This window comes from Salvelinus alpinus, chromosome 4 (assembly GCF_045679555.1).
Source record: "Salvelinus alpinus chromosome 4, SLU_Salpinus.1, whole genome shotgun sequence".
NCBI classification, from domain to species: Eukaryota; Metazoa; Chordata; class Actinopteri; order Salmoniformes; family Salmonidae; genus Salvelinus; species Salvelinus alpinus.
The window spans coordinates 37,405,356-37,424,086 of record NC_092089.1 but is presented as its reverse complement, the minus strand read 5'-3'; the positions used below and the strand labels follow the sequence as shown (position 1 = coordinate 37,424,086).

Genomic DNA, 18,731 nt, shown 5'->3' with positions numbered 1-18,731 from the left:
TCGTTCCCCTCGTTTGCTTGTGCATTAGAACAGGAACTCAAATAGGGTCTTCTTGTAAAGCAAATGGACGGAATGACAGAACGGAGTCATGGTTAACCGTAACAATTTCAAGGCAGGACCAGGACTTCGGCAGTTTCTGCAAAGATCGTTTAGTATGAAAAGGTTTACAAACTCGGTGGTTTCTGCTGTTCATGCAACGAGTAAATAGTTCCTGCATTGTCGTTGACATGAAAAATACAACTAATGACAATTTATAGGTTTAAGGATATTTGCAACACTATAGCTAGCCTGGACAGCCGCTAGTAGGCGCTATTGTCCACTGACCAACGACGTTAGGAATAATAGCGCCATCTTGTGGCGGCAGGGCTACACTATATGTAGTCAAACGTCGAGTTAAAGGCCCAGTGCAGTAAAAAACGTGATGTGTTTTAAAAATATTTCCAAACTATGAGCTTGGAATAGTACTCTGAAAACTTTAAAATGATGCCATTTTAGTGTATGAGCTGTTTGAAAAGACAGCCTGAAATTTTAACCTCTTTTGGTGGGATTGAGTTGGTCTGCGCTTGCTAAGAAACTTTGTTTTCAATTAAAATGGTCAAAAAGAAACACAGTAAGGTACTTAATTGTTACCCAGAAATGATTTGATTGATATAAATGGCTACATTGGACTTTTAAAGCGCATTATGGTCATTCAGGCATCTACAATGTGCAGTAGTCTAGGCTACAGTCTAATTAATATAGAAATGTACTACCGCCATGCTATAATGACATTCCAAAATAATGCATGTTGTGGTTTTTCATGTGAACAGTTTTGAATGCAGAAACTATACCACCTGTCATTTGGTTTACCTTATTGTGCTGCAATATTTCCCACTAGATGTCTCCTGCGATTCCGTTAGGGCAGGATTAAATCACTTGCAATAGTGGACTTCCAGATAGCTTTCAGAATGCATTTGCATGTTCTTGGAGAGTTGATACTTGATTGAGAAACTCAGTCCTATGGCCTTACACCTGTTCAATTCTGTCAGAAAACCTGGCTGAGAAGTCATCCAGTGCAATATGCACAACCAGATTGGCAAATTCAATATCAATCATGTTTGACTCCTGGTCCTAGGTACCAACATGGGTATGCAGACTTTTGTTCCAGCATAATATTAAAACTGGCCTGGCTAAAGCAGCAGCTATTAAAACTGTAGTTCAGGGAATAACATTTGTTTCAATATAATGTTCACCAAACTGATCAAATAATGCAAATGTGCATACAAAAGTCTAATCCTGTCATTAATGTAAACAAACACATCATACAATTGTCACTTTATAATGCATCCTGTTGATTATCCTGAATGCAGATGACTTATTTGTCATTGTGTGAGAACATGTTCTTATAACACTGGGCAAACAGGAAACATGAACAACAAGGCAAGAGAGACATTTGTAAAGATTTTCCAGATTTATTACTTTTTTGTAGTTACAGTAGCTTGTCTTTCTCACTTGACTCTTAAACTAGAATTATTTTAACACCAATATTACATGGTAACAGCCAGTATGGAAACATCTACGGGAATGTTCTGGGAAGACACAGAAACACATACTGTCAAGTCAAAACCGTCTCAGTGGGACTTTTCCATAAAGGAAAAAACAAATACTCGTACACACAGCCTACTACAGAGACTAACTTGTCTTGTAGAGAGTGGTGGAGGGCTGGGGGTGCTAGGGTGTGACACTGGAGGGTGTGAGTGCATGTAAAAGGGGGGTGGGTCCCATTCCAGCTTTCTGGAGCCGGAAAGTTACTCCTTAGAATGCATGTACAGCAACAGGTCAGCGACGCGGTGGCTGTAGCCGAACTCGTTGTCATACCTGGGGAAACAGACAGATGGTGTCATAGTTTAGTTGAGGGCTGAGAATAACCAAAAAGGGGTCCAGCGTTAGCAGGGGAGGAACTATAAGAATTAGAATTAAGAATGATTGAATATTTACTCTAATTCTAAGGGAGTTATTTACCAGGAAATGAGTTTGACGAAGTTGTCGTTGAGGGAGATGCCGGCGCCAGCATCAAAGATGGAGGAGTGGGTGTCTCCAATGAAGTCAGAAGACACAACCTGGTGGGACAGGAAATATAAGCAGTGAGAAACCCATCAATAGAACAGCTGCAGTATACAGAGATCTATGTAATCTAGGAGCCCTGCTTTTAAATTACAACTTGCTAATAACACATGATATAATTGCCAGTTAAACTGAGCTCTATTTACACCTCTGCTCATCTTTCATGTTGACATACATATTTTGTAATTAACTTACAGAGTCCTCAGTGTATCCCAGGTATCCCTTCATGGGTCCTTCGGCGGCCTTCTTGACAGCCGCCTTGATCTCAGCGTAGCTGCCGGGCCGGGACAGGCGGCAGGTTAGGTCCACCACTGACACATCAGCCACGGGCACACGGAAGGCCATGCCAGTCAGCTTGCTGACAGAGAGAGAAGACTCACATCAGCACTCTTTTTCCATCAAGTAAACATCTGCATTCAGCATCTTTGATAAGTAGTAGGCACAATCACATAAATGTATGCAAACACACCCACCACAGGAGGCTGCTGAGGGGAGGACAGCTCATAATAATGGCTGGAATGGAGTCAATGGAATCAACCACATGTTTGATGTCATTCCAACCAGCCTCCTGTGACACACACACACCCTCCATCTACTGACCCGTTGAGCTCAGGGATGACTTTGCCCACAGCCTTGGCAGCTCCGGTGGAGGCAGGGATGATGTTCTGGTGGGCACCACGGCCATCGCGCCATGCCTTGGCAGAGGGGCCGTCCACCGTCTTCTGGGTGGCGGTGTAGGCGTGGACTGTGGTCTGAGAGGACAGGAGATAGAGAAAGGAAAAGATGAGCATGGGTTCCATAGCGTCAGCGGATGTGTCAATATGGAGCACAGGACCAAAAGACATTGATGCTCCCTGCATGCTGGTCATGAAGATGCGTGGACAGACAGTCTAATGGAAGAAAAACACTGACCATGAGGGCCTCCTCGATGCCGAAGTTGTCGTGGATGACCTTAGCCAGGGGGGCCAGGCAGTTAGTGGTGCAAGATGCATTGCTGTGGATGACCAGAGAGAATTACAATAGGTCACCAATTCAGATGAATCAATTATGCTAGCGTTATTAAAGGTTGACTATTCTTGTGAAGAGTTCGCCCTTTGATCATGCATGTATTGGTCAGGAATAAAGGGACTCACCTGACGATGGTCATGCTGGAGGGGTCGTACTTGTCCTCGTTGACTCCCATGACGAACATGGGGGCGTCGGGGGAGGGGGCAGACACAACCACCCGCTTGGCACCACCCTGGATGTGGGACTGTGGAAACAGAAAAGCACATCTAATGCATCATATTGAATGTTTGTGTCTGGATCTGACTGGTCCTAATACACTTGAGAATTGTTGATAAAGTCTTTAGAGTTTCATAGGTTTATTTTGGCAAAGTACATTACGGTTACTTATATGGCTGACGCAAGGCCTTGGTGAGCGCTATAGTTATCAGTGCTTGACGGGGACACACGAGTGTCAGTGTCTTCTGTGTCTGGGTACTGCTACTTACAGAGGCCTTGTCAATGCTGAGGAAGACTCCGGTGGACTCAACGACGTAGTCGGCACCGGCGTTGCCCCATGGGATCTCATGGGGCTTCATACTAATGGGGAGAGAGAGAGTAAGGAAAGACTATGTACAGACTCAGTGAGTATAGCCTTGCTATTGAGTGGCCCGCCGTAGGCAGACCTGGATCTCAAGAGAAGACAGACAGTGCACACTGCCCACAAAATAATGAGGTGGAAACTGAGCTGCACTTCCTAACCTCCTGCAAAATGTATGACCATAGAGACACATATTTCCCTCAGATTGCACAGACACCCATAGAATTCGAAAACAAAGCTAATTTTGATAAACTCCCATATCTATTGGATGATACCACAGTACGCCATCCCAGCATTAAGATTTGTGACCTGTTGCCGCAAGAAAAGGGCAACCAGTGAAGAACAAACACCATTGTAAATACAACCCATATTTATTTTCACTTTTCTACTTTAACCATTTGCACATCATTACAACACTGTATATTATATAGACATAATATGACATTTTAAATGTCTATTCCTTTGGAACTTTTGGGATTAACATTCAAAATGGGTGAATATTTCCTTTAAGCCCCAGTGTTATCGCTGTGAGCTGGGCCTTGCAGACAGGTGGCGCCAGCCCTCAAAGGCCGATAGCAACACTGAGGAGATAATGGCCAGAGGTAATACTCTATGAGCCAGGGAGAAAGGGGCACACACACGCTCAATCCCAAATTAACCTAGCCCCATAGAATGGAACTTTACTCAGACGTACAGAAACGCTGCACGCACGAGCACACGTGATGATGTCGTCACTCACCACTGGAATACGGAGATGGAGTGGTCGTCCACAATCAGCTTCCCGTCCTCCATGCTCACCTCACCCTTGTAACGGCCGTGGGTGGAGTCATACTTGAACATGTAAACCTGTGGAGAAAAAGAATGTTGGAGAAAAACCAAAACTGACACTGTCAGAGAACATCAAGTTTATCAGTTCATTACACATGATGGGGTAATTGGTGTGTTATTACAATAAATACTACCACAAGCACACAGGTAGCTTGATCTGGCCTCCTCTGATTAATATGGCAGGGTGCCATGTTATATGAAGGCTGTTGGTTGAGGGACTGAAAGGGACTCAGCTCACCATGTACTGCAGGTCGATGAAGGGATCGTTGATGGCAACGACTTTGATTCCCTTCTGCAGGCAGGCCCTGAGGACCAGGCGGCCAATGCGGCCAAATCTGGACAGCGAGGGAAAGGGTGGATTCAGTACACACACACAGGGTGACATTGGTTTTTGGGATTTCTACCCTAAAAACCAGTCTAAAATTCCCTCGTCCGGCCTCTATTGGGACTGCTGTAAAATTCCAGATGCTAAATGAACATGTTTAAGTTAGGATTTACACATGTGGAAGGGTGAGTGAAGAAATGTGTGTACTTAACCGTGTGACTGTGTTGTATGTGTGTTGGTGTGCTGGTTTACAGTGTAATCCTTATTATCTGTTAACAGTGCTGTCCTCCTCTTCCCATCTAACACTACTGACTCCCCTCAACACCACACCTTCTGGGGCCGGTTGCACCAGTTGGTCGTAACTCTATGTCCAACATAAAATGTGCTCTACGCCGGACCTAAAAATGATACCGGTTACACCACACAGCTATTACTTTAAAAACTAGTGTCACGCCCTGACCTTAGAGACGTTTTATTTCTCTATTTGGTTAGGTCAAGGTGTGATTTGGGGTGGGCATTCTATGTTGTCTATTTCTTTGTTTTTGGCCAAGTGTGGTTCCCAATCAGAGGCAGCTGTCTATCGTTGTCTCTGATTGGGAATCATACTTAGGCAGCCCTTTTCCCCACTTTCTGTTGTGGGATTTTGTGTTGCACTCCTAGCTTTACGTTCGTAGAGTTTTTTTTTTTGTGGAACATTTATTTAATAAAGAAAATGTACGCCTACCACACTGCACCTTGGTTCATTTATGACATGGAGTTTGAGGACAGCGAGCGTAACAATGAGCCTACTTTATTCTAATATATTCGTAATATTCATTCCCACAATAATTATTGATTGACCCATCCAGATGTGGTTTAGAAAACATGCAGTGGTGGGCTTTGCAAAGTGATGAGATGTGCCTTGCAAAGTTCAGAATGGTCACGAGGATGGTAACAGCCTAGTAATGGGCGCTGCCTAGCAACCATCATTATAAAGCATCAAATCTCATGAACGCCCATTGCTTACGCTGGACTTAGCTACAACTAAATTCTTATCCCAAAGTTGGACGGAGCTACGCCCAAACTAAAATTTAAGAACAACTTTCACTCAACTGGTGCAACTGGCCCCTGATGACAACCACAGGCTCTGTGGGGGCTGACAGATACCCATAGGAAGACGACCAATGTCTGTTCAGTGTTCACTGTTTGCTGCTCCCAAATGCGATTTACACCATAGATCCTTCAGTTATCAGTGTGTTCTGCAATTGCATTGCACATTTATATTGCTTCATAGCCTGTTATTATTACATAACTCTTAACTGGGGCTGGATGTCTGTTGGTGCACATGGGCCATTTCCCTTTTTTGAATGGCAGTGTTTAACACTGTTTTTGATAAATATGCAACAATTTGTGTATTAGAGGTGAATGTAATGCTTACCCGTTGATTCCAACACAGAGGTCTGACATAGTTGCTGTTGATTGGGTTGTAGTGGTGAACCTGAAAGACATTAGAAAAGGTATAGCAACAAAAGTATCTCTCTCTGTAGAAACAGCAAAGTCTTGCAAATGTACAGCTTTCACAAAGAGGGTAGGCTTAACTAACACTGAAGTTTCCCAGGCCGTCTATTCTCAGAGCCTAGAATCTACAATCAATCTTTTTTTCTATAACAGCAGAGAAATTAGTACCACAGTTTAATTTGTCCAGTTACATAGCAGCAGTTAGCTAAGTCAAACACTTGTTCTGCTATGTAGTGCAGGACTAGGTGGCCTAGTGATGGGAGGTGTAGGTTAGATGTGTCCCTAACTTGGCTACGTGAAGCTCCATTGTCTCCAGGCCTGTTTAACATGCCAGACAGAAGCAACAGGGCCAGACTTCCTATTCAGAGGAATTCCTTTCTGTATACTCTAGGGGAAACTAGCCCAGTACAGAACAAACACTGGGTTCTGGGCTCCTCCCTTCTAGCCGCTCTGAATCCACAGGGGATATCAATCAGTAGCTCTCCTCTGCAATGTTAGCTCTCACTGTATTACCAGCCTGTAGGTCTGGTGCCAGGCCAGTCTCATTACATTCGAGGCTGCGGTGTGTAAGGAACGATAAAACACAGCCTTCCACTTTAACCTTCTGGTTTAATAGGAGACTAGGCTATTTGTCTACTATGACTTCCCCAATGGTTCCATAATCAGAGGATTGGACACACATGCTTTTCTGTTCTCAGCTCAACTTGCATGGAAACGTATAAATGAGCCTTGGGATAGGCACATTACTTTATGGGCAAGCTGCTGCATGTGTGGTATTTCTGACAGAGTGGCTGGCTGTTCTGTAAATTTCAAGCTCCAGACTAGTACTTTTAATTCCCCACTGATGCAGTGAATGGAGTTGAGGCACAGATGGCATTTGTTTTGTAGTCGGTGTGACTGCAGTAGGTGAGGAGGATTCACTGTGAGCTTGGCCCAGTCGGTTCATTATAGGCCAGTCAATCCAGGCAGCATACGCAGTGCATTCTATGGCTCTTTAAAAAGACCACGGGCTGGAGGAACAGGAAGATTAGGATAAGCCAGCTGGGTTAGTTGCCGACACTTCCTGTAACTAGAAAGCAAGTTACAGCTGAGACTAAAAATAAGGCTTTATGTTCAACTCTGTCTTTACATACTGTTTGAGCAAGTCAAAGAAATGTTCAACCAAATTATATAGCCTAGCAAAAAAAGTGTTGGTTAGCAATGCTGAAGGTAATTTGAGGTCGGGAGAGGTTTGAACACATTTGAGGCAATACTTGCAAAATACAGTTGACCAATAACAATGTCAGGTACGTGTTGGAGGATGGACCACATAACTAAGTTACTACCGTTGGTGATGCAACAATCAGGAAATTCCTGCTTCTTCATTTTGCATCGATGGAAACATTTGTTGGAAATTGATGTGGGCAAACTCTTATCAATGTTGAAACATTGCTGTTATAAACAAGTCCTAGTGCTGGGCTATCGATCTATCAATGCATCATTTAGCATAATCTGTATTGCTCTATACAGAGGCAATAAAGAGTATGTGAACCCTTTGGAATTACCTGTATAAATTGGTTGGATTTTCATCTAAGTCACAACAATAGACAAACTAATAACAAATTCTTTTATTTTTGTCTATATTGAATACATAATTTAAACATTCAGTGTAGGTTGGGAAAAGTATGTGAACTCCTAGGCTAATGACTTCTCCAAAAGCTAAGTGGAGTCAGCTAACCTGGAGTCCAATCAATGAGACGAGATTGGAGATGTTGGTTAGCGCTGCCCTGTAAAAAAAGAAAAAAAAGAAAATTGAGTTTGCTATTCACAAGAAGCATTGCCTGATGTGAACCATGCCTCGAACAAAAGAGATCTCAGAAGACCTAAGATTATTGTAGACTTGTATAAAGCTGTAAAGTGTTACAAAGGTATCTCTAAAAGCCTTGATGTTCATCAGTCCACAGTAAGAAAAATTGTCTATATGGAGAAAGTTCAGCACTGTTGCTACTCTCCCTAGGAGTGGCCGTCCTGAAAAGATGACTGCAAGAGCACAGTGCAGAAGGCTCAATGAGCTTAAGTAGAATCCTGGAGTGTCAGCTAAAGACTTACAGAAATCTCTGGAACATGCTAACATCTCTGTTGAGTCTATGATACGTAAAACAAGGATGGTGTTCATGGGAGGACATCACGGAAGAAGCCACTGGTGTCCAAAAAAAAGACATTGCTGCACGTCTGAAGTTCACAAAAGAGCACCCGGATGTTCCACAGTGCTACTGGTAAAATATTCTGTGGACAGATTAAATTAAAGTGGAGTTGCTCAGAAGGAAGGAACACACAACACTATGTGAGGAGAAAAAAAAAAAGGCACTGCACACCAACATCAAAACCCCATCCCAACTGTAAAGTATGATGTAGGAAGCATCATGGATTGGGGCTGCTTTGCTGCCTCAGGGCCTGGACAGCTTAGTATCAGCGACAGAAAAATGCATTCCGAAAGTTCCTCAAGACATTTTGCAGGAGAATGTCTGCCAATTGAAGCGCGACAGAAGTTGGGTGATGCAACAGGACAACAACCCAAAACAGAAGTAAACCACCAGAATGGCTTCAGAAGTAAATACGCCTTCTGGAGTGGCCCAGTCAGAGTCCTCTCCAATTGAGATGCTGTGGCACGACCACAAGAGAGCGGTTCACACCAGACATCCCAAAAATATTGCTGAACTAAAACAGTTTTGTAAAGAGGATTGGTCCAAAATTCCTCCTGACCGTTGAGGTTATTGCTGCCAACGGAGGGTCAACCAGTTATTAAAGCCAAGGGTTCACATACTTTTTCCAACCTGCACTGTGAATGTTTACACGTGTTCAATAAAGACATGAAAATGTATAATTGTTCGCATTTTATTAGTTTAAGCACATTGTCTATTGTAGTGATTTAGATGAAGATCAGATAATGACAAATTTATGCAGAAATCCAGGTAATTCCAAAGGGTTCATACTTTCTTGCCACTAAGTGACATTTAAACCAATAAAGCAAATGACAGACCCAGATCCTTTTCAACAAAGGAGACTATTGATTTGTCCTAGTCTGCCATGATGACAGATAGTGACTTTGGCTGCACATGGAGGTCCAAGATAACAGGACTAAAATAACATTTAGGTCTATAAAAAAAAAAGAAATCCATGACCATGTCCAGTTGAAAGGAAAGGTAAATGTGTTTTGTTTCTTCTCTCAAGTTAGGATAAATCATTAGGCCATAACCTAGCCTTGCTGTAACCTTACCTAATTAAAAACGCAGAAATTCTACGGTTATTAACACATCAGCAACTGTCTGTACGAGCGGATGTTACGCCTAAAATGAGACCTTGAAAAAGCCTGAGTGCCTCTTTGTAAACTTATCAACAAGTGAAGGGGTCACCATAACCTCAAAACCAGACACTGATATAGAAACCCTGGACAGATAGGCTATATTAGAGTCACGGCTAGAAGGTATCCAGCTTTTATCAAATTAACATCAAAAGAAGATTTTTTTTACATTTTAGCCAACCCTAATCCTTTTCCTAACCTTAACTTGGGCAGCAGGTTAGGGTAATTAGGTTATCCTAATCAGCTACCAAATGTCAAATCTGATGTTCATTTGACAAAAGCTGAATCCCTATATGAAGGGAGTCCCAGTTATCCTCCATTAGCTTTTCCCCTCTGAGCGGAGGGTCACTGAAATGGGTGCACAGAAACAATCCATACACGGAACAGAACTAGTACTGAACTCTGGGCATTAGGCTAGACTAGTGGGAACAAAGCCCTTGGGGCTAAAACACCTCAGACCAATCGAAGCAACACTTTGGTCAATCAACTCAAAATAGGCCTAGGTTCTTCCAACGGATTGTCTGGTTTTCTAATGTCTAGCACCCGGTTCAAACTGTCTGGGTGTAGGCTATAACGTTAGGGCTATGCAAAACTACATATTTAATTGGACTAGTATCATAAGGGAGAGTCAAGTACCTTACTGAATGTGCTTAGGATCTGTAGTATCCGCCAATGAGCAATAAATCATAGATGTCCTCACAACTCCCCTCTCCACAGCTTGCAGGCGTCTATGTAAAACTGCTGTGCTGCAGCAAGGTAGGACTTAGCGCCGTCTTTGAAAGGACACAGGATTGCCCTTGCAGCTGGTTGGTGTAACGTTAGACAACTTGATAATCTGTGCCTGTATTCCTGTGTGTGGCTCCCACCGCAACTAACCCAGCTGGCTTATCCTAATCTGCCTGTTCCTCCTGCCAGTGGTCCTTTTAAAGAGCCCCAGAATGCACTGCGTATGCTGCCTGGATTGACTGGCCTATAATGAACCGACTGGGCCAAGCTCACAGTGAATCCTTCTCACCTACCGCCGTCACACCGACTACAAAACAAATGCCATCTGTGCCTCAACGCCATTCACTGCACCAGTGGGGAATTAAAAGTACTAGTCTGGAGCTTGAAATGTTGATATATTCAGTAACATTGAACATTTGGATAAGGGCATTAAAAAGATGTCATCATGTTAGACTGTCTGGCCATCTTCAATTCTCCTTGCCACACAGGCATCACAAGGTGACCCAGCCATTAGTGATACAGGCAAGCAGGCTGGGAGGCAGTCAGAAGGCTCCATGTTAGTTATGTGCTCACATTCCTCCCTCCTTTATATTCTGTTCACACCTTCCCTTTCTCCCATTCAGCTGCTGTCTGGTTCAATCCACATATCAACTCCACTGCACTAGTTCTATCACCTTCATGTTATTTCTTCAGAAAAACAGTAGACAAGCCTCACGTCCGTCTCTTCAAAAGAAAATGTCAGTGGGTTCTGTTATTGTGTCTGTGTGTATTATTGTCTGAAGTACTACCACCCCTCTTTTGGTCTCAAGAGTACGCAAGTGGGCTGACAAATAGAATCCTTTGTCGAGGGGACCAATCAATACTGGACTTGTGTTCTGGATGCCTCAAGATGTCAAATGGCTCTCAAGAGCTGAAATGTGGAGGAATTCAACAGGCACAGGCTGCTGACAACACGGTGGTGACTCTTATTAAAGCCCGCACAGAAAAACAGCCACTGTTTGTACAGGCCTATAGGATCCACCTCTGCTTCTGACTCAACCGCAATCATTTACCTGCCTGTCCTACTGAAAACTGACACATCAGATTTAAATGAACCACATATCTGCATACCAACACCCCATGATCAGGTTCCAAACACTGAAAAGAGTAGTTTTTGTGATTGTGTCATTCAAGCAAAAGCCTCAGCCATGGTATATTTAGGGCTGGCACAATTACTGTATAACATTGTAACAGTTGGTTATGGATGAAGACGGTCATGAAAATAACCTTCATAACACACATATACAGTACCAGTCAAAAGTCTGGACACACCTACTCATACAAGGGTTTCTTTATTTTTACTATTTTCTAGTGTGCAAAGCTGTCAAGGCAACGGGTGGCTACTTTGAAGAATCTAAAATATATATATATATTTTGATTTGTTTAACACTTTTGGTTACTACATGAAGTCCATATGCTTTACTGCATAGTTGGCGTCTTCACCATTATTCTACAATGTAGAAAATAGTAAAAATAAAGAAAAACCCTTGAATGAGTAGGTGTCCAAAATTTTGACTGGTACTTAGGGTTGAAAACTTTCCGGTAAATTTCCGGAATTCTTCCGGAAATTTCTCATGGGAAGTTATTCCTAGGAATTTTGCTTAAATTCATCCAAAAAGTTAGCTTATAACAGTGAACCTTTGTGGGATACACAAGGCAATTCTAGGTCTTGTGGCATATTTGGGTCAAACTATTCCCAATTCAATGGAATTGCAACCCTCTGCATGCACAGTGCATTCTTCCATCACATGTACAGCTGATTCTCAAGATCTTGCACACTGATGAGATGCTATTGAGCCCACACTGTCTGAGCCAAGGACTACATGCTTTCTGGTAAGTTTTGATTACAATACTGGGTGGGGTGAATATATTTTATATGACATACATGATTTTTTGTTAACTAGTAAATAGTAGCCTACAGCAGTGTTTAAATCATTTCTAACAATTTCTGCTAGTTAGCTTTTGCTACCATGTGGGTTTTAGCTTGCTTGAGCCTGCTAACTGAGGAGTGTTAATTCACCTGTTTCCATACATGTTTCATTTTAAAACACTTATCTTACAAAGGAGTTCTTTAGTTTAACTATTTATCTGTACATGGAATTATATGTTTTTTACTATTTTTTTCCCCTAATCTTTACAGGAAAATGCCACAGGCACTATGAGACATTTCACTGCAACTAATGTTGAAGGAAAAGCTGTGTACATTTGAAAATACTGTGCCAAATCATATGTGAAGAATACAACAAAGATGCAGAATCTGGCCAAGTGCATAAAGTTCCCTCAGCGCTCACAACAAGCAACCTCTGACAAAAGTCCCTCAATTTTCACCTCAAATAGAAGTAATCAGACACCTTATCGATAGCAACAGCTTATGGTCCTCCTGGAATCAGAAGTTTGACTCAATGGAGGAACGTTGTCAGAGAAATGCTGTTGAAGGTCTTGCTTGAGCTATGTATGCAACTGGTTCACTTCTGATGCTCACAGGCCATGTGTATTGGAAGAGAATTCTGAATTTGTCACCCAGCATACACCCCTCCAACCAGACATGTTTTATCTACTCATTTGCTGGATGCAGATTTCAAGTGAAGGTCAAGGAAATTATAGAGAAAGCAGACTGTATTGCAATCATCTCTGATGGGTGGTCGAATGTTTGTGTGCAAGGAATAATAATCTCCACCCCTCAACCAGTATTCTACAAGAGCACAGGCACAAGGGACAGACACAGTCTCCATTGCAGATGAGCTGAAGGCAGTTAAGAACCTTGAACCACAGAAGGTATTTGCACTGGTGACAGACAATGCTGCAAAAATAAAGGCTGCTTGGTCTAAAGTGGAGGAGTCCTAACCTCACATCACACCCATTGGCTGTGCTGCTCATGCATTGAATCTGCTCCTCAAGGACATCATGGCACTGAAAACAATGGATACACTCTTCAAAAGAGCCAAGGAAATGGTTAGGCATGTGAAGGGTCATCAAGTTATAGCAGCAATCTACCTCACCAAGCAATCTACCTCACCAAGCAGAGTGAGAAGAATAAGAGCACCACATTGAAGCTGCCCAGCAACACCCATTGGGATGGTTTTGTAATCATGTTTGAAAGTCTCCTGGAGGGGAAGGAGTCTCCAAGAAATAGCCATATCACAGTCTGCCGATATGGACAGCCCCATCAAGAGGATCCTCCTGGATTATGTATTTTTGGAGAGTGGTAAGCAGCCTGAATCTCCTGAAACCTATAGCAGCAGCCATTGCACCGATTGAGGGAGAAAATGCCATCCTGTCTGATGTTCAGACTCTGCTTGCATATGTAAGAGAAGAAATCCGTACTGCCCTGCCCACGTCACTTGCGCCAAGCAGCAGAAACTGCAGTTTTGAAATACATCAAAAAGCATGAAGACTTCTGCCTGAAGCCCATACACGCCGCAGCATACATGTTGGACCCCAAGGATGCAGTCTGGTGCAAAGATCAACAAGGCCTATGGTGTCATCACTACCGTGTCTCGCCACCTTGGCCTGGATGAGGGCAAGGTTCTTGGCAGTCTGGCAAAGTACACTTCCAAGCAAGGGCTTTGGGATGGAGATGCAATATGGCAGTCGTGCCAACATATCTCATCAGCCACCTGGTGGAAGGGACTTTGTGGATCTGAGGCGCGTTCCCCTGTTACCAATCATCCTCCAAATCCCACCAACAGCAGCCTCAGAGCACAACTGGTCCTTGTTTGGGAATGCAGGCATCAAAGCACGCAACAGGCTGACCAATACAAGGGTTGACAAATTGGTGGCCATCCAGGCAGATTTTAGGCTTTTAGAGCCTGACAACGAGCCATACTCAACAAGGTTGGAAAGTGACCGAAGATGATGTCTCAGAGTCTGATGTTCAAGAGGTGGACATTGAGGTCCAGGTAGAAGACATAGAAGCCTGAGAGGAAGACAACCAAAGCGTTAAGTTTAGACTGTCATTTTACAGATGTTGAAAACATTTTTGGGAGATGCGATGGATCTTTGGGGATCATTCGGTATTCTGTTGTACAATGAAATCATCCCACGTGAAGAGTCAACTCATTTAAAGTTCAATTCGTAACATTTTTATTACTATTGGGAGGATTTAATCATTTGCAATTATGTCTATTTATGATAAGGTAAAAGGTTTGTTTGTCTCCATATGATAAATATATCCAATGCAAAAACATAAAATAAAAAATAAACTCTACATTTAAATGGTATTAATATGCATATATTCCCACCTCTGAATATTTCCCAAATTGTGCAACCCTACTGGTACTGTATATATATATATATTTACATTATTTGGTGTGTGGAAAGAACAGCTGACTGAAAACAGGAGAGCCGGGCACTCATGCGGTTGACGCCGTTTCTGCTGTAAGACTCTACAACTTGATTAACTTAGTTGCTCCTTTCTGAAACAAGCAAGATGCTGTAGAAAACTAATATTTGGTTGTCTAGGTGATTCCCCCCTCCCATCAGCAGAACATACCAGTCAGGAGTGGAGGAGAAAATGTGTGTCTTACATCTATTCCGGTGACAGTGGTCATTTGGCTGACCAATAACCTCCATCCAAAATTCCATGACCTGACCGTCACATCCCTAGGTATATTGACCATCATACCAATAATATTTCATAGCAAGGTATTAAAAATGCCTGGGGCAATAAAGCTCAATAATGAGTACTTTGTTTTAAACATCCACCATGGTAGTTGTCTGGCTAGACAGACTTGGAACAATCAGTCAAGTGCTATGGGGCTACTCTGTTGGGGTGCAGCCGTCCACTCACCCAGACAGGCACTGGTCCACAGCACCAACCCATTACTGGGGAGAAACAGGGTGCCTGCAGTAAGTGGGTCATTCACCCCAGGGGCATACAGATACCCACTCAGGCAGAAAATGTCCCAGACAATGGCACAAAAATAAAGTGGGTGAGTCTCAATATGGAAGCGTTTATGAACGAGTTGGCCTTTTACTACGATATTCATTAAAATGCTGACAATCAAGAAACAAAGCAAAAACCAGCGTGTGGCTGTTGAGGGATGAGGCAGATGGAAACCATTCCTGTTAGCAGAGGTGAGCCTGGGAGCCATTTTGAGGAAGTGCGGTGTCATACCACCACATCCATTTACTGTGCGGCACACAGGAAGAATGACACAACCAGGCAAATATGATGCAAGAGGTTGGCTAATTGTAGGTAATATAGATATTTACAATGTAATAACAATAAATATACTATAATTTCCATGACCAGCGGTGTCATTTGCATAGAGAGCACACACATTAACCTCTCCAATCTGTCTTAACCTCAGCAGAGAGAGAGAATGAAAATGTGCTGCCTCACACCCACCCTCACTGGCATTTTCTACATTCCCAGGCATGTCTTGTATTGATTTTAGCTCAGTAGTTTTCCACTGTTGAGACCTGAGCCATGAGGGGCAGGCCCTGATACTGGAGACTCAAGACACAGCTGGGTACTCACCATTCAACCTGCTCACTGACTGCCACGCCCCTTTGGAAAATAAACTGCATTAAACTCACGCAGCCCTACATCTAGAATATTATTTTCAGTAAATCAATATATCAAACATATTCTGTATTTATGAAACAAACGTGATTACATAATAAATATAAAAAAAACACTTGTTCAAAAGCATGTTTTCAAGATCATTCTGATTCAATAGCCTGCAGCTAAACTATTATATGTGGGCTAATCTCATATACATCAAATGAACCTCTGTATAGCCTACTGGTTCTCAGTCTGAGAATGTTATCAGTCTAATATGGTTGGGCAGCTGTCAGAGAGCGGCATGCTGTCCAGTCCTCCTCTACAAGCCTCAGGACCAGCCAGCCTCAGCACCTTGCCTATTTACTGTCACATGACAGCGCTCACTGCAGACAGCCAGTCAACTCATGCAACTAAATATCACACCATCAAGGCCTAGTAATAGACTAATGTAGTCAGCTTTGTCTGGACAAAACCAGACACTGGCTAAATGCATAATAAGCCAGTCCCCTGTCCTGTGGTGATAAAAGAACATCAAGTTGTAACCCTGTTGTGCCATGTCAGACTAAATCTTCAAGGTGGCAATATGTTGAAGTCCATTTGTTTTCTGTTAGAGCTGTGAAACCTAATAGGTCAGCAGGAGATGCCGACCAACCAGAACACAACAGGAAGGCACACAGATGGGAAAGGCATGACGGTGGCCGCTGCAGAACAGAACAGCCATGAATAAATGAACTGTTGTAGCAAACTGCAGTGGATCGATTAAGGATGGGTTACCTCCTGCCAGCATGTGACCTCCCTGACTGCCTGAAATGTGCAGCTGAGTCAGGGGGGATTGGGAGACGATATCCATGTGATAATTTACTAATGTCATCTTTGGGGAAGTGATAGCTATCTCTAACCCCAGCATCAAGAGAGGACTCAGTCAGCACGAATGATGTTGACCATAAATAACTATTTCATTTTATTTGTAGATCAGTCAGTCTCAATTTTCCCAGGATACATCACGGTTTCGATGATCTCGAACACGGCCTTTGAGTCAGAGTCTCAGCTGCAGGCATGTTCAGGCCTAAAACAGGAAAATAGGACTAGGCCCTATCTATAATCACACGACCAAAACAGTACATCTTGTTTACATTAGGCCTTTGCATGTGCAATCAATGCCCTTAGCAGTCTTCCAGAAGGATACTTGACACAGTGCACATGCATATAAGCAGGCCAAACTAGATAAATTGAGCAGTTTTCTAATGAGGATGATGATATGCATTACATATTGGTCATTGAATACATTTTGAAATATATAATCATTTCAACTATTCTAACAAGCCATTTTCTGTTCTTTTGAATGAGGAATCATTTTATATCCAGAACATAAAAAGTGGTTTATGCAGGGCGCAATTAATTCAGCAGGGAATCAGTCACTTTATTCTTTATGGCATCGCTTGGAAAATAGGCCGGGTCTGTAAAATGACCTTACAGTATGATACGACCTTCACCATCGCAGTGATGAAAAAGGCCCATCGACTGGAGATGGCTGCCTCTCCATCCTCCATAGTGACCCGAGTCGAAAGTTGTTGTTCCTGTCTTTGCAAACGGTTGACATCTTGATTAAAGTTTAAAAACATGTATATTTTAGCAACGAATACAATTTGCTACAATTCCGACAAAGTAACCTAATCGGTAGGCACATTGATGCGACACCGCACACCATAGCTTCCCCCTTCAGAGAGCATCATTGGAATCATGCAATTCATCTTCAATCATTATTAATCTCATACCCAAAATTAAAACTGTCAACGTGAATGTATCAATTACAATTCAACATCCACTTCATAAAAAAAAGTGGTCTCGGCTTAATTTGGCTACATTTTTTGGTTTAGATTTTTCATCATTGCGACCGTAACATTCTATAATGCTATGACGCAATCAAAAGAAATCATCATGAGTATGTGGTGAGGCACGTAGCCAGTTAGCCAGAGTAACATTTCTGGGATTTCCTGTACAGTCATCCACACCGACCATTTGATACAACTATTTAGGTTCAGATGTGGGGAAACAGATTAACTGGTTATTTATTGAAGACAATCTAAATGTTGTATGAATCCACAATATTCGTTCTCAACAGTCTTCCGAAAAACGCAACATCGTTCGAGCTACAGTGTCACGTAACCTCTGTACATTTTGCCTTCTAATTAATGAATAATGCATTATCTTGTTGGTCTCAATAAACGCTCAACTGGTGTCTTAATAAATAAGATTAGTATGTGCTTTGCATTAATTAGCAAACTACACGTCATATTTTCAGAAATTAAGTTGTACAGAAACGTGAATTATTACACAAGGCCATGGGCGCATCCTTTCCCCGCCTCCATCATTTCCTGGCTTTGTAATGTTAAAGCGAAAGGAGAGGCTCAGAAGTAGCTACTGCTACACTATTACAACCGTATTCAAAATAATAAAAAGCCACATATTAAGCAATAAGTTTTACAATGATTGTTGTATAATAAATCCTTTTGTCGATCATACATACCTTGAGAGGAGATGCTGCAGTGACTGTGCAGGCAAAGAGAACAGCCTTCCAAATTTATAGCAGACACGTGACACGTGTATTGGTCTAATTGCCCTAGAAACATGACGTCACCTGATCTTCTGCTGGGTCACGGCTGCTATGGAAACCACAGAGAACTTGGGGGAGGTTGCCAAATTATGGGCGGTACGGGAGGATGGTGCAAACTGATTTTTTAAAATCATATTTAATTTAGCTAGGCATGTCAGTTAAGAA

At 42.5% G+C, this 18,731-nt stretch overlaps 1 protein-coding gene across 3 annotated transcripts; it reads right to left on the bottom strand.

Moving 5' to 3' along the window:
* Positions 1-1,427: 1,427 nt before the first annotated feature.
* LOC139573456 (glyceraldehyde-3-phosphate dehydrogenase) lies at positions 1,428-18,591 on the bottom strand. Of its 3 annotated transcripts, XM_071396921.1 has the most exons (13): positions 18,480-18,569; positions 8,056-8,104; positions 7,167-7,348; positions 6,259-6,318; positions 4,755-4,851; positions 4,428-4,534; positions 3,597-3,687; positions 3,237-3,355; positions 3,016-3,097; positions 2,704-2,855; positions 2,299-2,461; positions 2,002-2,099; positions 1,428-1,857 (listed from the first exon to the last, which is right to left on the bottom strand). In XM_071396921.1, the coding sequence occupies exons 4-13, from the start codon at positions 6,285-6,287 to the stop codon at positions 1,788-1,790; spliced, it is 1,008 nt and encodes a 335-aa protein (XP_071253022.1). In that variant the 5' UTR covers positions 6,288-6,318; positions 7,167-7,348; positions 8,056-8,104; positions 18,480-18,569; the 3' UTR covers positions 1,428-1,787. The 3 variants fall into 3 exon arrangements, with proteins under 3 accessions (XP_071253022.1, XP_071253021.1, XP_071253020.1); XM_071396920.1 differs by lacking the exon at positions 7,167-7,348 and having other exon boundaries at positions 18,480-18,583; XM_071396919.1 differs by lacking the exons at positions 7,167-7,348; positions 8,056-8,104 and having other exon boundaries at positions 18,480-18,591.
* Positions 18,592-18,731: the final 140 nt, after the last annotated feature.